The 23,180-nt window shown below is 40.1% G+C and overlaps 1 protein-coding gene across 1 annotated transcript in view; it reads left to right on the forward strand.

Annotated features, from left to right (window-relative positions):
* Positions 1-23,180, forward strand: part of LOC136885238 (adenylyl cyclase 78C) — a 1,041,122-nt gene that overhangs the window by 718,163 nt on the left and 299,779 nt on the right. Inside the window, exons 5-7 of the mRNA XM_067157709.2 lie at positions 13,944-14,333; positions 16,797-16,972; positions 18,481-18,673. Of these exons, the coding sequence (XP_067013810.2) occupies positions 13,944-14,333; positions 16,797-16,972; positions 18,481-18,673 (759 nt within the window). The remainder of the gene's footprint in view (positions 1-13,943; positions 14,334-16,796; positions 16,973-18,480; positions 18,674-23,180) is intronic.

The raw sequence follows: 23,180 nt of genomic DNA on the forward strand, positions 1-23,180 counted from the left end.
ATGTTATATGACGTTTGTGTGCTTTAATTTCTAGTCGGTGTTATTACTTGACTGACTGGCGCGATGTTGTTCTTGGAGCAATAGCTACGCCGACGCACGTTCTGGCAGCTGAGAGCAATCGAGTTCGAGATTCCACGTTTATCTTCTACTTTAATCTGGTAAAAATTTGTCTCGATGCTATTACAACCATCAAGATTCTTTCGCATTACTACCACTGCGGAATGAAAACAACGAATCTAGGGCACCAGAAATTAGGAGGCAGGAATTTTTACGTCGTTACTTCCTGCTATAAGCTTCGCTACGAGTTTATGAGCTCGAGGAGGAGACAGCTGGCGCGTCTTCTGTAATACATTCTCCAAACAGTGAGGTGAATATTGAAACATTTCCTTCCTTCCTTCCTTCCTTCCTTCCTTCCTTCCTTCCTTCCTTCCTTCCTTCCTTCCTTCCTTCCTTTCTTCTTTCGTCTCATTGTTTCTATGTCGCTTTCTTCCTTCATTCCTTTGGCTCTTTCTTCATTTCTCCTTTTTTCCTTCCTTCCTTCCTTCCTTCCTTCCTTCCTACCTTTTACTTCTTCCTCCCTTCGTTCCTTCATGTTCTCATCCATTCTTCTTTTTTTCCTTCTTTCTTCATTCCTTCCTGTGTCTCTTTCTTTCCTCTCTCATTTTCTTCTGCTCATTTATTTCCTTTTCCCTCAATTTCTTCTCTGTCCCCTTTATTCCCTTCTCTTTCTCATTTCTTTCTTTTTTCCTGCGGCCTCCCTTCCATCTGCCATAGGGCCGTGAGGCGGTGGGGGTTAGAATTTCGGCCGATACATACGGGAGTTTTGAAATGGTCAGTAATCCACGTAAAACTGCATGCCCTGTCACAATAAACTACAAGCTTCTTCGCTTTATTCACCGATACTCCTGTTTCATCCATCATTTCTCTGTCAATTCGTCATTGCTTCTTCCCATTATTCTCTTCTGCTTTCCTTTATTGCCTCATCCTCCTTCCTCTCTTCTTTTCTCTTTGTTCCCCATTGTATTGATTCACTCATCTGTGAGCAGTGTACGTATTGTAGGAATAGCGAACGTTAATGGCAACGTTTCAGCTTTCAGCAATTCTTGATTTTTAACTTTTAACATAGTTTTTTTTAAATTATCTCACTCCTTCATTAAATGTTCATTATAGTAACCTTTGGTGAATAGGGCGCCGGGTTTGATTCCTGGCTGGGTTGACTGTGTGTCGTTAATTCCTATAGCTCTGGGACTGAGTGTTTCGTGTTCATCTCATTACATAACTCCATCTACACATAAACCAGAGAAACACTCTGTGGTCATTACATCAGAATCAGGATGGGCATATAGACGTGAAACTGCGTCAAATTCACACGCATGCTGACCAGAACGAAATGGGAAAGAGGCCAGTAAGAAGAAGAAAAGAAGTAAAATATGCGGTGGAATTACTCTTATATGTCTCTTTTGCTATGACTTTTAATCTTGTAGTCCTTATCAAAATAAATTGTTTATTAACTTCGATTATCTTAAGATAAAAATCCACTTTACATTGCAATGTGTATGAATGATAACCGGCTGCCCACCTGAAGGACCTTGAATAAACATTAGACTGAGCTGCTTACAGTTCATGTATCAGAAGTAAAAGCAAATATTGTCGTCTACTAAGTAATATTCTAAGTCCTGTAACTATTATCGTCTACTAGGGAATAGTCTAAGTCCTGCAACTATTGTCGTCTACTAGCAAATATTCTAAGGCCTGCAACTGCTTCACTTTCAGGTCCTGTCACGGTAAACTACAAGCTTGTTCGCTTCATTCACTGATATTATTTTTCATCCAGCCTTCCTTTGTCCATCTATCCTCTTTTCTTCCCATTATTCTCGTATTTATTTCATTCACACTCCTTTATGTTTCCATCCTCCTACCTCTCTCCTTTTTCCTTTGTTCCCCATCGCATTGATTCGCGACAACACAGGTGTTTTGCACTGGATGGCTAGGCGATAAGTCGACAGCTTGTCCGTCAACGCCGCTAAGCTATTCAACTAGGAAATATTCTAAGTCCTATCACCATAAATCCGAAATTGCATCCGTACGGGGCTGGTCGCTAGTATTCAATAAAGAAAAAAGAAAGTGATACATCCTTTCTTCCGTTTACTCTAGTATCCCTCTTGGCTCATCTAATCTGAAGGTGATGAGTACAGACCGAATTTTAAGCGGTTAATAGGTTAGAATGCAAAGTTATTGAAGAGAGTAACAACCACACACTAGCCTGCACAACAATTATGCTACGAGTTTTGCCTAAACATTAGGGGTACGGTCCATTAGAACCACTGGAATTTATGTTACTCCCGCTGCATTAAGGAAGAGCGGGCTGGTCTACACTTCCAATGACCAAATTAGTTTGCATTAGTCTACTGATGAAGCTCTGTACGTACGTTTTTTCTTTCTTTCTTTCTTTCTTTCTTTCTTTCTTTCTTTCTTTCTTGCTTTCTTTCTTTCTTTCTTTCTTTTCTTTCTAAATACCATCATGAGTCGCCTTCAGTTGTATCCCTTCATTCCCCAACTGTCACCTTATATGTCATTCTAGAGTAGCTGGCGTAGTGTTCCAATCGGATATTGAAATGTCACAAGTTCCTGGGGACTTGCTGGAGAGAGATGATGGAGCAAACACATGGAGAGGAATGGTTGTCGACCGTAGCCACTGCTACTATTTTATCGTCTTTTTATCGTCTATTACTGTTGAATCAATTATGCTAGTAAGTTGAAGATAGCGGAAAGATCGATTTTAATCTATAGCTTTGAGGTTTTCTCCACATATTTTCTGGCTTCTCTTTTACCCTCTCCTTTATCCGGGCTTCGAACCGGCTACTCAATCTACCCAACAGCTACTGCAGGCTGACAAGAAAAATGCTCAGGAAAATCTTTGGCCCAGTATCCATAGGGGTGGGAATGAAAAGGGGGTCTCTTGAAATATACAAGCATTCTGAGGAAATATCAGATACTATTAGAAAAAGACGACTTAAATTTTGTGATCATATTCAAATAATGGACAGTTAAAGTCTTACTAAAAGGAAATTTACTTATGCCTCCTCATTAAAAGTCGAGAATAATTGGATAATCGAAATCGAAAAAGACCTTCAGGAAATCAGCACAAGAGGTGAAATTATACGGGACGGGCCTAGCTTTAGAACGTTGGTAGGTAAGGTAAGGGTGTATTCTGCCCTAAGGTAGGTCCGAACCTCCGCAGAGTTGTGCCTGAGCCGGAGTTTACGTACGGTAGGGTGACCAGTTCCTTTCCGCTCCTCCATTCCCTTAGCCCCCACCAACAATGCGTGGCAACCCATCCAAATCTTGACCACGCCCAGTGTTGCTTAACTTCGGAGATCTCACGGGGTCCGGCGTTTCAACACGTCTACGGCCGTTGGATAGAACATTGGTAAACAACACAGGATGAGAACCACCACTGCATGGACGGATAAACAGAAAGAAAAAACACAGCGAGAGAGTGAAGAGATTCACGGAAGAGAAAGAAGCAAATTCATCTGCGAAATAAGTTCAATCGCTCTGCTTATTTGGGCACAACCTTATGAAAATAATAATAATAATAATAATAATAATAATAATAATAATAATAAAGCAGGGCTGAGTGGCTCAGACGGTTGAGACGCTGGTCTTCTGACCCCAACGTGGCAACTGGCTCAGTACGGTGGTATTTGAAGGTGCTCAAATACGTCGGCCTGGTGTCAGGTCCGTAGATTTATTGAACTGAACATAACAGGCTTTCGCCCAGTTACAATGTTCCAATAAAATATGCAACCCGACAAAGATAAAAGAAGAAAGATAATTAAAACCCATAAATATCACCAAATGAGCGCAAGAAGTAAAATACTTACCATCGAGTAGCAGCAGCATTAACAAAACCAGCGTGGAGGGCACGGAAAATAAGGGAAGAGGACTAACTACTAAATGAAAGCAAAATTAAATTTCAATATGTAAACTTTACTTAAAGTTCAGGAAACCAAAAATAAAATTAATGAAAATTATAACTTTCTGAAATATGTTAAAAGGTGAACAAAATCAAGAACAATTAATTGAAAATTAAATAATCTCTCTGAATTATACATTGAAAGAACTATTTTTAATAATAAAATAGTGAGTGTACACTCAGATAACAATGAAAAATAATTCTTATGCTGTAATAAATAAGTACGTCGAAGAACTTACACCCTAAAAAGAAAAAAATATTTTTAATTCATAAAAGAGGAGATGAATGTCCCTTATTTTTAAACAATAATAATAATTAATATCATGAAAACTCACTCAGACCGCACACTAGAGTAAATCTTACAGTACCAAGAAATGAGCGGAGTCTGCAGCTCGCATCAGAATTCACTCAATAACAAATCTTAAAACGGATCTCTGTATTAAATATTAATCATGTAACTGGCCAGCTTATCTTTCTAAGTAGGTAGAAAACAATCTCATTCCACTGAAATTTGTTCCCAGGATTTGTACACAAGGATATCAATCATTTAGAAACTCGGAAGCACCTTCAAAATTTAAGAGAACGATAGCCAACCAAATATTTTACACGAAAATAATTTAAATAACACAAGAGAACAGGCACGAACTCGAATAAAAATATGACTCAAATAGTTTACAATTTACAAAATGGAAACTCTTAAAATTCCACAGAAAACAAACAATCGTACACACGAAGCATCCAGCTTCCCAAAACCGAAGCCAACATCTCACTACAAGAGACAATAGGCAAGGCCCCCACAAAATTAGCGTACCTGAGATAAGATAAAAATACGACACGCAATAATGAAAGAAACAAAGAAAACACGGACGCGAATAATCTGAGGAGGGCAAAAGTATCTTTAGGGAATAATTGGAACAAATTTCAGCTTCGAGCAACCACAATATTAAATATATAATTATAATTTAAGATTACCTCCAACCAAAAATAAATAGGGAATATAAACGCCGGTTATTAAATATTAATTTTAGGAGGCCCTGGAAGACGGTTATGCCCGGACGAGACCGGAAACCAACCATCCCATTAAGCAATTAAACAAAGATCCATCACGAAAACAATACAAGCACATAACGTCTTTCAAAACACTGATAACAGTGCAATAGATATCACAAATATGAACCAAGAAAAGTAGAAGGAAATGCACCAACAAAATAATAATAATAAAAATATTAGGAAACAGAAAACAGTATCATAACGATAATCACAATTAAATGAGGAGATGGAATAATTGGCCTTTCGCCCGTGCATCTGCCACGTCCCAGAATTACTCCATGATAATAATTTGAATATAGAACTTTACCAAAATCACGTTAAGTTACATTTGAATATTTAGCAAATACAATTTATATCATTAAAATGTCCGACGAAGAAGTAATTCCAGCTTAATTTAATAAATAAACGGTGGTCGACATATCCATAAACTGTAGGCCTAATTTCAAATTACCGGTACTAGGTTGGCAGATACGATTCAAATGGTGTTGCCGAAATACTTCACAAAATTAATGTCACACAGATACTTCTTTTCCAAATAATCCGGCAGTAGAACAGTTTTGAAACCACTAAGTAGATACTGTACTTACATCCTTGGGTATCCAATTTAATATAATCGCATAGCTTACGTTGTTAGGTCATCTTGCAAAAAGGCACACTCACTCAGATATTCGTATTCCGTTAAAATAAAAGAACCGTAGGTTGGAAATACATTAAAACTCAAAGTACACTACAACTAGGGCAAATGCCCTGGTGACACGGCTATCAGCCAGGAGTATTGCACTCCATTCTACCAAAACTCAATTGCGTCTTATACGCTACACTTCTCCAGAAGCGTTCATCTTGGCGAGCTGCTGGTAACAGACTGGCGTTCAGTGCAGTCAAGCCGCGCGTCGTTCAGTTGAACATCGACACTGCGCACGCTCAAGTCAAAAATTTGCTTATTGAGCCAATCAGAATTTCGAAGCAACCGACGTAACAATGGCAAGAAGATGCATTTTAAATCGCCACAGTTTCAGGCATATAATTTAACGGCAATACAACCAATAGCCGATATTTGCAGATAAAGTCCCCACACACAAATATACATGTCCAACAAATGAGGGTATCGTAAATTATTGTCTCAAAATAAACACTCACAGACTATTTATAGCTAGACACTAACTACTTACTACTTAACTACTTCTAAATCTACTTTGTATCATCTTGCACATGGGCGGATCGCCAGCTCCACATGCAACACACCACCTAACTAAACTAACTACTTTACTACATGAATCTATCCTAAATCTGTCTGGCCGCGACATCACCCCTGGTGAGGAACTGCTACCACCCTTCCCTGGGATGTCACGACCAGACATGTCTCATGAGGCTCGGAAACCGATACCTCATAGACCCTTTAAGCTGTCAATGTTATTTCCTCACCACTCCTTCCTGTAACAACCCACATGTGTGCGGATTGCCTAGCTCTACATATAGGCTGTCACACCTGTATTTCACTGCCGAGACCGATTCCATAACTCGGCTCATCTTTCACTGTCTCATTGACAACTTACTTCCTCTAACCTAACACTATTCACTACTTTACTCTACTTTACATGTGCAGACGTACCGAATCAACACTTTAGCTTGAGATAGGTCAGGCCTATCCCCCTCTTCCAACTCTACTGTACGTCAGCAGCCAAAAACAAACAAACTAACAAAAACAAACTAAAACAAAACCAAAGTAAAATAAACAGGCAGACAAACAACAAACAGCCTCATTAGAAGTAATACGGTACGGCTTACATATCAATGAACTGAATCTACTAATTAGAAATATACAATACCTAAGGAACAAGGGAACAAAACTGAACAGATATAAAAAACGAAAATAATACTAAACTTATAATTATTGTCGCCCTTAGTTATTAGTGAGTTAAACTCTCTAATGTTCCATATCTGTGAATCAAAGTTGTTTTATGTACATACATGATTACAAAACTTCTTTATTATTAACCCATACAGAGATGATACTTCAGAGATAACTACTTTCCGTATGTTTTCTTCTACTGACTATAATCAATTTTAAACTTCTTATTCAGTGTACGGGTAACTGGTCGATTTGGAGTCTCCCTCTTCCAACTTCGATCGTCCGAAGTAGGAGAGCCGAGACTTGGTTCATCCTGATATACTAGCATGCATTCCTGTACGTGTAGCTTAAGTGTCCCATAATATCCTTTAAACCATGTGTACTCGTGCTGATTTCGCTGTTTCATTTTTTTTTCAGCAGCATGTACCCCTTCCCTCATGCACTATTTCATTTTTTTCTCCCACAAGCTTTTGATAACTGTGAATAATTTTGATAGTTTCCCTGGCCTTCTCCATTCCCTGTTTATTAATTTGACAAGAGTATAATACTCAGATTCTCTTTCCATTTTATTTATCTCTTCCGCTTCCAAGTATTTAACCCGTAATGCTCTTGTACTTTCACACTGTCTCAAGAAATGTGCATTTCCTAACTCCTTTTCACACAATAAACATGTATTTGCAACTTCTGTAAATGCCTTATTTTTATAAACTCCCATCAACCACCATATCATTCCCCTGTATTCTCTTTTGGTTAATTTATCATGTATTATTTTCATACCTGGGTATATATTCATGAATTCCTCCAGAGTTCTCCTATTATTACCCTCGGCTCTTAGCCTTTGTATTTCTATATCTGCTACCCTCTGTGCCACTCTCCCACAGACTTTTCTTTCTTCTAAATCGTTGTCCCAATTGTTCCCCATCCCAATTCCTTCTAGTATTTTCTTAAATTGCCCGCCCAGTACCCATCCTGATACTTCATTTGGTGTCGGTAAGCTATATCTAGAATTTATCCCCCTCCTCCCCTTTTTAACCTAAACCAATATTTTATTAATCTCTTAATTATATCCACTTTTATATTAATGTCATTACACATTAATCTTGCTCCACTATTCGCTGTACATATTGGTAAGCCTGTAATTATTTTAATAAATCTACTAGTGACTGAGTCGAGCATTACTATTTCCTTTTCTGTGCCCCATACTTCTGAACCGAATATCATTTTAGATTTAATCACAGCGTTGTATACATTTCTTTGTACCCTAAAATCAATATTAGGCATCCTGTTATCTAATATTCTTATACTAGCTAGGGCTGCTGTACCAATCAGTTTTGCTCTCTTGACGTGTTCAGACCAATTTCCATTTCCTGATATGATAATTCCTAAATATTCTAACTTGATAACTACTTCCAGATTTACTCCTTCAAGATACCATTTTTCCTTTTTTGCTAATTTGTTCTCGTTTTTGCACACCATTACTCTAGTTTTCTGTGTGTTAATTTTCATATTCCACTCTTTACAGTACTTCTCGATACCATCAATACTTTTTTGCATTGCAACTGGCGTTAGTGTGAACAGGAGTATGTCGTCAGCAAAGACAAGACCAGGAATATCCTGGTTTTCTAAACACGGCAGTGCTAATCTTTCCTCAACTTCAAATTCTAGTATATCGTTAATGAAGAATAGAAATAAAATCGGTGACAATTTACATCCCTGTTTCAAACCCATTTTAGAAATAATATCTCCTACTACTACTCCTTCTTTGAATCTCACAGTACACTTTACTTCAGCATATATCTTTTCTATAGCCCTTATCATTTTACATGACACTCCTACTTGTCTCAGTCTAGTAAGGACTGCCCCCCTGTTCACAGTATCGAATGCTTTTTCTAAATCTATTGATGTAATATAGAGCTTTCCACGTTTTTTCTTTACATATTTGTCAATAAGAGTTCTCACAATAAAAACATTATCTGGTGTTGTTCTCCCTCTTCTGAAGCCACTTTGAAATTTCGAGAGGATTGAATGTTCCTTAGTCTACTTGCTAGTATACCCGTATATACTTTCCCCAATGTATCTAATAAGGTAATTCCCCTATAGTTTCCTGGATTTAATCTATCCCCTTTATTTTTGTATATAGGGCGTATAATCCCCTCTTTCCAAGCTTTTGGAAATATCCCTTTCTCGAATATTTTATTGAATATCCTTGTCAAAATTTCCAACATGCCGCTTCGTTCTCCCACCTCTTTCCAAAATTCATATGTGATACCTGAAATAGCTCCTGATTTTCCCTTTTTGGCTCGTTGTAACAGGTTCCTTATTTCATGAGTCGAAATAGCCTCATCTAATTCAGGCAGAGTGACACTCAAACCCCTCGAAACAGTAATCCCCTCATGCTGAGCTCTCCATTTGTCTTCTTTATTCAATAATTTCTCGAAATACTGGACCCATGTACTATAACTTATATTGGTCCCCCCAGAGCCCGACTTCTTCTTGGTTATTTGATTTATTTTATCCCATACTTTCCTACTGTCATTGTCCTTGCACTTTTTATTTATGTCTGCAGCCATCTTTTGTTACCATTCCAACTTCGTCTTTCTTAATTTATTTATGTCTGCAGCCATCTTTTGTTACCATTCCAACTTCGTCTTTCTTAACAATTCTCTGTATTCTTTCCTTTTTTTTACAAAATTCGTTTCTAGCTACTTGAACACCATCCACCCTGTATCTCCTAAGTGCCTTCATAACTTGTGACTTTTTCTTTACACATTCTGTATTATACCATCCACCTCTTATTTGCGTTTTACTTAGATTTTGCCTCATACCTTTTCCTGCCATTCCTATTAAATTTTCTATCCTGGTTAGGGCTTCCTCCACTCTATTCTCTTCTATCAATTTTACAATACCTATTTTCCAAATCTCAAAATTTTCTCCATTGAAGTACTCTCTGAATTCATTTCCTAATTCTTCTCTCCAACGATACCTAGCTATTTTCCTCTCCTGTACGCTATCGTAAATGATCTCTTGCGCTCCTATCTCTTGAATAATTAATTTTATAGATACTGGCATATGATTTGCCTCTGCCCAATCCTTAATGCTTATCTCTTTGATAATTTGCAAACTATCCCTACAGCATACAACTAGGTCAATTGTACTGCCCCCATTTTCTACTATATAGGTTAGTTTTCCACTCTCATCTCCAAACCACCACCCTTTCAATATATAAAGCTCCTCTACCGCGCATAACTCTAGTAGTTTTTCTCCATTTCTGTTACATTCTTTATCCTGGCTATTTCTATTAACTAGTAATACCCCGTCCTCAAGTTGATTATAAACTGGTTTCTTGTCCCCTATCCTCGCGTTAAGATCGCCCATAATAATAATGCTTACCTGATCATACGTACTTCTCATTCGTCTAATTTCTGTCGCTAAATTCTCAAAAAAATCATTCTGCGCAAATGGAGAGCTCAAAGGTGGATTATATATAAAAGCTATACATATCTCATTCCTGCAATTGACCCTATCTAATATTCTTATCCAGATTAATTCCTTAAACTCAGATTCTAAGAGCTGTATTCTATCTTTTAAGTTGTTTTTGATAACCACAGAAATTCCGCCCGATATCCTTCCTCTATTGGATCTCCTTGATCCATGTTGACTCCATACGATACACACTTCTATCTTTAAGTCTTTCTTGTAATTAGCCCAAGTTTCTACAAGCCCAAGGATGTCCATTTCTTCCAGTAGCTCTTTAAAGTCTTCGTTACTTATTTTGCTCCATACTCCTTCAATATTAACACATGATACCTTTAACCCTAGTTATTTTTTACTTCTATGTTCTAAACTCCCGGACTTATTTCTAGTTATTCTAGATCTTTCCACTTCCATTATACTTCCCTCCGGAGAGCAAATAACGTCCTTCTCAGATAGTTCTGTGATTTTTAATCTACTACCTGAACCCATCCCCTTCTTCTGAAAAAAGTATTTTAGACTCACTGACCTACGCCTGGAAGTATCCTCAGCTCCTCCACGCGGCGCCGCTGTTGACATCCGGCTCCCCTCGTCGTTCCTCCCACTGTTATTTAACTCTGCTGGAAGATCCGACGTAGGCTCTTGCATCACCTGTCCGGGGTTATCAACCCCAGCACCGCACGTATACTCTGGAATCCCTTGTGTCATCACTCCTTCACCATGCACCTCCGCTGATGACCCAAACTGCTTACTTCGTTCCTTAAACATATCACCCAGATCACTGACCGTCCACGTTCTCGCCCATCACATGCAAGCAGTTTCCTCTTGTAAATGCCCGTAGATTCGATTTTCTTGCTTGTCGTAAATGGAATTGTAGAACTCTTTGCTCTTGGAGGCTGTTTCTGTCCATATTCCTTTTTATCCAAATTCTGCTGCCCTTCAAGTTCCTCGCACTATTCAAAATTCGGCTTGCCATTAATGGGGAAACAAAATTCTAACAGGTCTTCTTCCTCTATTCTTTCCCATCCTATACACATCATCTATCTCCCTTTCGGTACACTCAATGCCTAATTTCTCTCCCATTAGCTTAAGGACTGAGCTCATCAATTCCATCTTAGATTCTCCTTCCGTTTCATCCAGTCCGTAAATAATAATATTTCTTCTTTTCTCCTCCTCCGTTCTTTTGCTATCTCGCCATTGAAGTACCTGTACTTGTTCTTCTAGCTCCTGTATCCTCTGATTTATTATAGCTCTTTCTTCCTTGTCTTCTCTTATCTTCGCCTTTATTTCTGTTAGATCTTTGGTTATGCTTTCCTTCATATCGTTGATTTGTTGGAACTATGCTTCGAACATTTCTTTGGTCTGGTCAGCCTGAGAAGCATCGCAGACAACTTCCTTGATTTTCTCAATGTCCTCCCATGTCAATGGGCCTGGGTTCGTCTCGACGCCTCCGATGACTAATAGAGTAGCCACTATAGCTGCCGCCATCAACAGTTCCGTCAGTCCTATTTCTTTATTAAATCCTGATTTACACTCCGTCTTGATCCACTTGACCCGGTTGTGCCATCGCCCTATCACACTCCTATACTGCTGCACTGTTACGCCCATATTGCTTTTCCTGGACTTCCCCACCGTTACCACGCACGTCTGCTCACTAGCTCAGCTCAGCAAGACTGGGTAGATTTATTGGCACCTTCAAGAGCTCCTGCGGGATAAAATTTCGGAACCTCGGGTCTCTGAAAACCATTAAAGTAGTTAGTGGGACGTAAAAACATTAACATTGTTATCAGTGTAAAACAACTGAATCATTGACTCCAATCTCCACCTATATCTTACCAAAGTAAATTTTCATCCCAACAGGCACAAACTCAAAATTCATCCCAAGAATTGACCTGGAATTTCCTTTTAGAAACTCAGACACTTTCCTTACGAATATCCCCAACCAATGTCCTTCCAACCGGCAACAACTCAAAGAGACACACTTCAACGCCTCCCAAAACATCGCCAAAACCCCCCACCCCCAACGAAATGCAAACACAGTAGAATGACACCTGCGACAAGACCATAGCAAAAATTATAGAGCCCGGCAAAATTCAGATTCCAATAAATCTAATCAAACTTGACTTGAATTAATCAAGATCCAGAAACATACCGCAAAAATCGTCAGATAAAAAATACGAAAATATGATTAAAACTATAGTCCGGATTTTTAGCCTGTGACATCCAACCCGCTCTTCCATAATGTTTAAGAGTAACATAAATTTCAGGGGTTCTTACAGCCTGTACACATTATGTGTATGCAAATCTCATGGCATAACCGTTGTGCAGGTAGACATACGTGTTACTCGCTTAATTAAGTTTGCATTCTCAGCTATTACTGCCAAAAAAAACCTTACTCTAGTGAAATTTGACTCTCAGAAACCGAAGGAAGGAAACAAATGCAGGGAACTACTACGGAATTTTCAAAGAAAAATGATAATTATTGGGCACCGTATTGGACTCTGGAAACTAATAAGGAAAACTGTGAACACATTGCAAATTATGTCAGCGACCTTTTAAGCTGCGAAGCAACCAAAGAAGATGTAATCTTCAGAAAACCCACACAGAATCCAAACTCAGAACTCTCACATTAGAAGCAGTCAAAGAAATAATCGGATAACTAAAAGACAACAAAGGATCAGATTAAGATGGAATAATTGTAGAAATGTTAAAAATAGGTGCAGTCAATATTGCGCAAAGTATTGAAGAAATTGTTATAGCACATCTGGCATACCGATTGTGATAGAATCACGGAGAATTAGAAACGTCCATTAATTCACCCAATTCAATAAAAGGAACATACCAGACGTTAGTAACTACATAGGAATTTCTCTTCTATCAATGATCTATAACATATTCTCTAAAGCCATATCTATAATAGATTATAAAAGCAAACTTACCACGTAATTGGAGGTAATCAGGTAGGATTCCGAAAAGGAAGATCCTGTACATAACAAATCGTGAAGCTAAGAAACCATCCGACATAATCACAAACCAAACACACAGTTATCTTCTTTGTTGACGCCAAGAAACCGTATCACTCCATAGGTAGATATACACTGTTCATCACATTAGTGGAATTCCAAAGTTGACAGAAAATAAAGGAAACTGGTCAAACAAGCTGTAAACAAGATAACATAAAAGCATCAGGTGAAGATGGAATAATTGTCGAAACGTTAAAAATAGGTTGTTCTGTTATAACCTGTTAATAGGCAAAGGGGATGGCCAACAGTCAACAGGTACAGGTCTGCTGTTGAGGAAAGGTATTGTGTAGCGTAGTGTCTAGTGCTCCTCTGTTAATATCATGGTTGTTCTGTTATGGCCTGTTTATAGGCAAAGGGGATGGCCAACAGTCAACAGGTACAGATCTGCTGTTGAGGAAAGGTATTGTGTAGCGTAGTGTCTAGTGCTCCTCTGTTAATATCATGGTTGTTCTGTTTGCAGGTGAAGGAGATGACCAGCAGTCAACAGGTACAGATCTGCTGTTGAGGAAAGGTATTGTGTAGCGTAGTATCTAGTGCTCCTCTGTTAATATCATGGTTGTTCTGTTTGCAGGTGAAGGAGATGACCAGCAGTCGACGTGTACCGGGCTGGTGTTCAAGAGAGGCATCGTGTACCGCGGTATCTACTGCCCCTCACTCACCAACAGTTTCCGAGAGTCTCACCTGGAGCTCGCCTACCAGCGGTACTCGCACAGGCAGCGTCAGAAGTCTCTCATCATTGTGAACGTGGTCGACATGCTGCTGAAGGCGGTCCTGGCCTGTGTCTGGGTGTGGGGCGTCAAGAAGGAACAGAGTCCACCGGCACTGCCAGAAGATGTGGCCTGGACCACTTGCTCCATGGCAGCCAACATTGTGGTCTGTGCTCTAGGATGGTGGAGATGTTTCGCCAACAACTATCTTCAGTGGGCTGCCATCTGTACCTGGCTACTTCTTAACGCACAAGGTAATAATAGCTAGCATACCCTTTCTCCTTATTCTTCTTCTTTTTCCTTCGTTAGGGCCTCTGTAGGCCCACGGGCAGCTTTGCATTGTTTTGGGTTTTCTTCTTCCCGTTCCATAACCTCATGATCTTCTCTCTCCTCTCCCATCCTTCAGCTGATATGTTCACTATCCTCTTCTCTTGTCTTCGCCACTGGTGTTTCTCTATCCTATTCCTGTACCTTTCTGTGCCATGACTTCTGGTGTATATGTATTTCTCCAGTTCTCAGTCCCACCTTGGTCCCCATCTCAGTTCGACAATCTACTTTCCCCTCATCCTAGTCGTTGTCTCCCATACTCATTCTCTCAATGTCCATTCTAATCACTTGTCAAGAAAATCCTCCTCTTTTGAGTTGTATTCCTTAGAAGATCGTGATGTTTCGGTACATTTGATCGTCGTTCTCATCTTTCACCTTCCCTTTTTGGCCCCAGTATCTTTCTTTCTTTCTTAATCTGTTTACTCTCCAGGGTTGGCTTTTCGCCGCAGTCAGCGAGGGATTCCACCTCTATCGCCTCAAGGGCAGTGTGCTGGAACGTGACACTTCGGTTGGGGTTTGGGATACGACTGGAGAGGAAGAGTAGTACCTCGCCCAGGCGGCCTCACCTGCTATGCTGAGCAGGCGCCTTGTGGGGGGATGGGTAGATTGGAAGATACAGGCAAGGAAGAGGGAAGAAAGTGACCGTGGCCTTAAGTTAGGTACCATCTCGACATTTGCCTGGAGGAAAATTGGAAAACCGCAGAAAATCACTTCGACGATGGCTGAGGAGGGAACCGAATCCGGGCCTCCAGGGATGGCAACTAATCACACTAACTTCTACAGCACAGAGGCGGACTTTTTAATAAGTAACAGTTCTTTTTGCTTTTTTCATCCGATGAATCACCTCCACATCTGTGACTCTTTTCATCCCACCCGGAAATAAAGGGAGGACATTTTTGAACACTTCTTCTTCTTTCTTTTACAGCCTCTGTGCGACCATGGGCAGCTTTGTCATGCGCTTCCTTCTTCTCCTCCCAAATCTCTTCATCCTCTCTCTCTCCTTCTCACCTGCTCTTCATCTGATATTATCAGTGTCCTCCTGTCTCCTCCTCTATCCTACTCCTGTACATTTCTCTGTCATTGAGCTCTGGCATATTTGTTGGTGTGTGTTTATTTCCCCAGTTTTCTTTCCCTTCCACCTTGATCCCATCTCAGTCCAGACAACCCACTTAGTCCCCGTCTTTCCTCTCTTCATATCCGTTGTCTCCCATACTATCCATGTCCATCCTGATCACATATCCAGCAACAGACAACCCACTTAGTTCCCGTCTTTCCTCTCGTTCTGCCCGTTGTCCCTCTTACTATCCATGTCCATCCTGATCACATATCCAGCAACAGACAACCCACTTAGTTCCCGTCATTCCTTTCGTCCTACCAGCTGTCTCTCTTACTATCCATGTCCATCCTGATCACATATCCAGCAACAGACAACCCACTTAGTTCCCGTCATTCCTTTCGTCCTACCAGCTGTCTCTCTTACTATCCATGTCCATCCTGATCACATATCCAGCAACAGACAACCCACTTAGTTCCCGTCTTTCCTCTCGTCCTATCCGTTGTCTCCCATACTATCCATGTCCATCCTGATCACATGTCCAGCAACAGACAACCCACTTAGTTCCCGTCATTCCTTTCGTCCTACCAGCTGTCTCCCATACTATCCATGTCCATCCTGATCACATGTCCAGTCTTATTTCTTCGGAGATTATCCTCATGTTTCGGTACAGTTCGTCCCTTGATCTTCGTTCTCATCTTTCACCTCCTCTTGTTTGTCCGAGTAAATTTCTTCTCTCTCCAGTTGCTCTGACCCATGCCTTCCTAATGTCATCGTCTCGGCCGCGTTCCTCGCTGTTTTATTGCAGTGCCTGAGCTTTGCGTCTGTTGCTATGTTTCTTTTATTGCACACTAGCATGGTCTCAAGGTAGGTAGTCCTTATCCTTTTCACCCTCTCTGATCCTGTTCCTTCTTGTTACATATTCCCCAGGGATTTTCTGCGTTTGAAACTAATACACTAATACCCTCATTTTATCTCTTTGCATCATTTATTTAGAATGCCATTGTGAGTAATGAAAGGGACAAAGAAGTTAAAAAGCAAGTCGTAGGTAAAGGGTGAAAGTGAAGTGTGTCGACAAATTTTCAGAGGTGGTTCAAGGATGTGTAGGTATACTAAAAATGAATCAACTTGGAGACGAAACGTCAGATTCTTGTTGATGTAGGAGGAAGAAATCCATTATCTTTGTCGGTAGATTTTCTGTTCTGAAGACGCACAGCAGAGTGTTGGCGAAACATGAAGATCACATACAGTTCTTTCTTTCATAGAACAAAATTCCAAAACATATCATGTCAATAAATCTCTTGTATTCTTCTAAAATTCTATCGTTTCTTTACAGGTTTCGGTGGTGGAGGAGTTGGTTTCTCCGACCCTGAATATCTGGTGTGGTACGTTCTTTTCATCGTGTTCGTTACGTACGCGATGTTGCCACTTCCTCTTCGCTGGTGTATGATCCTGGGATGTACCACAGCTACGGTGCACATCGTCATATCCAGCGTTAAACTCTCCAACAGGGTGAGTCTCAGATCATCCGTAAACAAAGAACAAGGCTGTGTTTTGTCCAATAAAATATTACAATTAATGCGCAGGAAACCAGAGTTACGTTGTTCAAAAAATAAAGAGACAAAGTTAGAAGTTATGAAAAGAAAATTAAACCGTTTTCATGAGAATATCATGCGTTGAGTACACATTTCACAACAATGAAATGATTCAAACATGTGATTTTTGTTTTCTTTATAATAGCCTGAGCAGAGAAAACTTATTTAAATTGTGGTTTCTCCGACATTAATGTCATTTGCAATCTCTGTCAAGAAATAAAGAAGAAACACACAGAAACAAAAATAAAATTAAAAATAGAATCATTTATTAAACATACAAAAAAATTGTGTGGCAACATTCGGAGGGATGTCCATGTCCCTTGCCTTGGGAGGAAAGTCCAAATTTCTGCGGACGCTTCCGTATTCAGTAACTAATTTCGCGTTTGAACACAACTAACGGAACCATACATTTCAACAGCCCGTTGTATTAAGTTGAAAAAAATAAAACTGACACGGGATTGACCATTCTTAATGAATAAAGCCCGGATTTTTATACAGTATCAGGTTAGATTGCAAAATAATTTGGTTAGTAGAAAGTGTCGGCCACCCGCTCTTTCATAATGTAGCAAGGGTAACATAAATTGTAGGGGTTCTGATGGGCTGTACCCCTAATGTTTATGCAATCCTCATAGCATAATCGTTGTGAAGGTAGACTATACTTGCTGCTCGCTTCACTAACTTTGCATTCTAACCTATTAATGCATGAAAGTCCGGACTTTATCAATGAACTTCACAGAAGATGTTGGAAATGGCCTCATCTGGTGAAATGTAAAGCTCTGACTCCATTTCACTCAGAAACCACCGGCAGAACTCAACAAGTGAAGGTTCGACTGGACACGCCAGTAAATTTGTAAGGATACAGATGCAGGTCCTTCTTGATAATGTTTCGACACGACGATTTCTTAATTCTCACTTGCACAGCTAAACGGCGTTGAAATGTCGTTCCAGGCAATGTTTTCTGGTGTTCGCACACTTTTCGGTTGGATGTGGTTTTTAATTGCTACCGAGCCCGTTTGACGCCATTTTTCCACTAAGTTTTGCATTGCAGATTCTGCTGGAGGTTTTGCACAAACAGTTGCACACATAACACTGGACAATGAGCACGCGCTGTTCCATCGTGAGCACCACTCTACACGTCTGCTCCTCTCACTCACTCACACGTAATGACACTGCGCCGTACTCGGGACAGAGCATGCGGGAGATCCGTGCACTCAGACATGCGACAGCAATCGATTGGTGCATCGAAATTACGGTTTCCAGCATTTCCCGTGATGGGCAGTTCTCCTGTTCATTAACAAGAATCAACTGCGCGTCAGTCTTATAAATATTTCCCTCCCCAGTTTTATTTTGTGCACCCTGTATATAATTATGTTTGTCGTGACCATACGTACTGGTTAGTAAATGGATCACGTCTCCTTGTTCCAGGGCACGGCCTTCCCCGCCCGACAGCTGGTCACCAACGCACTCTTGTATATAGCGGTGAACTTCGCTGGTATGTACACCAAGTATCTGACCGACAGAGGGCAGAGAAAGGCGTTCCTTGAGACTCACCGCTCCATGGAAACGAGGTTCAGAACCCAGCGTGAGAATGACAGGCAGGAGAAACTGCTGCTCTCTGGTGAGTACCTCATAAAATCATTTGCAGTAAGTTGGGTGTGTTATTCCTTTATATCTCCTCTCAACATGTGCTGCGTTTCACTGCAATAATACTATTAAGTGCAGAAAGATTCGCGATCTTCCGTTCCCTCGTGACAAGAAAATGTAAGTAAATATTGTCTTTGCATATATATTCTTCAACTGATACGAGATTTTTATAGTACTTCCTAAACTTTTAACCTGCGCGACCCATATTTTAACTGACTTAAAATATAATAAGTATATTTTAATGTGTAGTGCAGCAGTTAACCTTCAATATGGATGTGCTGTTGTAAGTGCTATCTATGGGTTTTGATTTAATTCAGGAAAATACATATGCATATCTGTGTGGCTGGTTGTGTTCCAAGTTACCCCATTTGGAATACCGTAATGCGTTGTCACGCACTGAAGAAAATATGGGTGACTTGTACATATTTTGTTGAAACAAAGTGATGATGCGAATTTTGCTTCACCCTAATGTAATGGCAAGGTCTTGGTTATAGAGAAATTTGAATGTTTTTGAGGCTAAATTTATAGATTTTCTTTCTGTTAGTAGGCTTCAAGTCAAGAGGAAAATTGTCCAGCTCTTAAATGTTCATTAACTGATTCATGTATGAAAGGAATGTGTCGATATCGTTATTGACGAGTGTTTTATTGTGATGATACAATGTTTTTTAAATGAGAAAAAACAAATCTAGCCGTAAAAGTTCAGGCAGGAATGCTAAAGCTAAAGAAGTAGTGCATAAATGAAAGATCAAGCCCTTTCACAGCAGTCCATTTCACATCTTGATTATATGTCTAATTTCAGTCTTTAAATAATAACCTGTTAAATAATTCTTCATTCGTTTATCTAGAATTGCTTTACTAACTTTCGAGTTAAAATCTTTATAACACTTTCGTTCTAGATGTAATTTATTTATCCATTTCCATATATGCATTTCCATTGATATTTGAATTTATTCTCTTTTCCTTAACGTAACAGTGTTCATTTCAACAGATCCTGAAGATAACTTTTTGTGGCGACATCTTAAGGAGTGAGTGGACAATGAGAGAGCGACGGCATGAGTGTGGGAAGAGCCGAGAGCAGCTCACTTCTAATAGCTCGTGACGTAAAGACTAGATGGTGACATGCCGAGTGAAGCTCAAGCAAAGCCACAGCAATGTACCTGTTTACGTAATACAATCGTACAGTTCGTTTATTGTTTATTCTGTATTCCTAAACAAGCCCTTGTGTGTTTCCGTGAGTGCAGTCGAAGGAGTATTTACATATTACATGTATAAATAATTAAATCCTACGCATGTCCTAATTCAGGAGGTCAAATGGACTGTATCGCGAGTGACCTGTCTAAGGCATTTGATAGGGTAGATCATGGAAGACTATTGGCAAAAATGAGTTCAAGTGGACTAGACAAAAGAGTGACTGACTGGGTGGCTATATTACTAGCAAACAGAACTCAGAGAATTAGAGTAGGCAAATCTTTATCAGACCCTGTAATAAATAAGAGAGGAATTCCTTAAGGGAGTATAATGAAACTTTATGTTTTCTTATATATATATAAATGATATGAGTAAAGAAGTGGAATCAGAGATAAGGATTTTTGCAGATGATGTTATTTTGTACAGAGTAACAAATAAGTTAAAAGATTGTGAGCAACTGCAAAATGACCTCGAGAATGTTGTGAGATGTGCAGTAGGCAATGGTATGATGATAACCCCCCCCCCATGGCACTACAGCTCTTGAAGGGCCTTGGCCTACCAAGCGACCGCTGCTCAGCCCGAAGGCCTGAAGATTACGAGTATCGTGTGGTGAGCACGACGAATCCTCTCGGCCGTTATTCTTGGCTTTCGAGACCGGGGCCGCTAACTCACCGTCAGATAGCTCCTCAATTCTAATCACGTAGGCTGAATGGACCTCGAATCAGCCCTCAGGTCCAGGTAAAAATCCCTGACCTGGCCCGGGAATAGAACCCGGGGCTTCCGGGTAAAAGGCAGGCACGCTACACCTACACCACGAGGCGGTCGGTATGATGATAAATGGGGTTAAAAGTCAGGTTGTGAGTTTCACAAGTAGGAAAAGTCCTCTCAGTTTTAATTACTGCGTTGATGGGGTGAAAGTTCCATATGTAAGTACCTAGGTGTTAATATAAGGAAAGATCTTCATTGCGGTAATCACATAAATGGGATTGTAAATAAGGGGTACAGATCTCTGCACATGGTTATGAGGGTGTTTAGGGGTTGTAGTAAAGATGTAAAGGAGAAGGCATATAAGTCTCTGGTAAGACCCCAACTAGAGTATGGTTCCAGTGTATGGGACCCTCACCAGGATTACTTGATTCAAGAAATGGAAAAAATCCCAAGAAAAGCAGCTCGATTTGTTCTGGGTGATTTCCGACAAAAGAGTAGCGTTACAAAAATGTTGCAACGTGGGAAGACTTGGGAGAAAGGAAACGAGCTGATCGACCAAGTGGTATATTCAGAGCTGTCAACGGAGATGTGGCGTGGAATGACGTTAGACGAATAAGTTTGAGGGGCGTCTTTAAAAGTAGGAAAGATCACAATATGAAAATAAAGTTAGAATTCAAAAGGGCAAATTGGGGCAAATAGGAAGGGATGTTGGATATTGGAATAACTTACCAAGGGAAATGTTCAATATTTCCAATTTCTGTAAAACCATTCAAGAAAAGGCTAGGAAAATATCAGATAGGGAATCTGCCCCTGGGCGACTCTCCTAAATGCAGGGACTGGCTGCATTACTAGCATCGCTCATACCTCAGTCACTTTCATCTTGTCAAAGCCAAGGATAAGACAGAGGCAGATCTATGAAAGTAACAAAATTACTCTAGCCCACACCAGAAGACATAGTGCACTGTAAACACTAGGTCCGGCCAGCAAAGGCGTACGTAGGTAGAAAGCTCCGTGGTATGAGAAACAAAATAGTCAAAACGGACTGAATCCATGTCAAACAGGGCGTTGAAAATCACATTTGATACCATTAAGCACTGCCTTCGTAATGTACAGGCCGTACTGTACCTCCTGTGACGTCACACAAAGAGGCGAACTGTTTGCTCGGTCCGACCCGTGTAATGCAAGGACATGATACGTCTGTACCTTTCGTAATAATGAAATATTTACAAATGTTGTATTAATATTACAGCCGAGATCACCAAAACCTGTAATCGCATCATAACTCGTAAGTCAGGTCTATGTAATTTTAGGAGAAGTAAGTTTGAAGTGCGATCTACGCGGTCAAAGCTCCAGTGTTTTACTCGTCAATGTACCCGACAAATAATTATTATGCATTAATACAAATACGGAGAAAACAAACGTGCAGTAATAAACTTTATTCCCATTCCTCTAGAAGGCCATAAATACAGTAGCTTTCTTGGTCTTTTTGTTGTTGTTGTTGACACTTCTGGCACTATCCTTCGAAGACTCTCTTGAGACCCTTTCTTCTATACAAACATTTGTGTTAATTTTTGTTTAGGAACAGCCCATGTTTTCCCAAATATTAATGCCCTGATCATCCAGATCTATAAGTTACTTCCCACATTCACGGAAACTGCCGAGGAATGGTTCTTACTCGCATTAATTTTGGGGAGAAGAGGCAGCGCGTACTCAACATTACGAACCCAAGAAATAACCATATGAAGGTTCCATTGGTTAGTGTCCACTTTTATACTTGTTCTGTATCAACAATAAAACGCTCTGTTGAAATATGTAAATCTATGTTCCATTTGTGACAAATTTTATAGTGATACTTCAGGGATACGAATGCGCACCATACCCGAGGTCACTATCCAGTATTCGGTTGATACCAGGTGTATGCATAAGTCTTTTCCGGTTTCACTAAGAGATGGCGCCAGCGAACATTACGCAGCGTGTCAATTTGACACATATGTCAGTTTGTTCGTCTGGCATTAACCTACCAACACACACAAGTTGAGTCCGCCAAACACTAGCGTCTGTGTTGTATCGTTCAGTGATCATGTCAACGTTTGTGCCTGAGAAAGATCATTTGCTGCACGCATTGCTTTTCTTATTTATTCAAAATAAAAAGGCTGCGGAATGTCATCGTTTGCTGGTAGAAACATATGGTAAACCCGCTCCTTCGATTAGAACGTGTGGGACAATTTATCCGTGCTGATTTCAATGTGAAAGACAGTGCGGGCTCTCGTAAACCACAATTGCAAGCGTTACTGGATGATGGCCCACTTCAAACTCAACGCTTTCACCAAAGATATTAATTTAAATCACACATTGATCGAAAGAAGACCGGAATGCGCCAGAAAACATGACAAAGTGATTTTGTTACGGTACACGACACAGCAAAACCAGTCAAAGACACCTTGGATGGAACATCCTTCCCCACCTCCGTACTGCCCCGACCTGGCACCATCCTACTATCACCTCTTCGCATCAATGGGGCACGCGCTCGCAGAGCAGCACTTCAGCAATTTCGAGGAGGTTGGAAAATGGCTCGATGAATGGTT

This window comes from Anabrus simplex, chromosome 14 (genome assembly GCF_040414725.1).
Source record: "Anabrus simplex isolate iqAnaSimp1 chromosome 14, ASM4041472v1, whole genome shotgun sequence".
In the NCBI taxonomy this organism is placed as follows: Eukaryota; Metazoa; Arthropoda; class Insecta; order Orthoptera; family Tettigoniidae; genus Anabrus; species Anabrus simplex.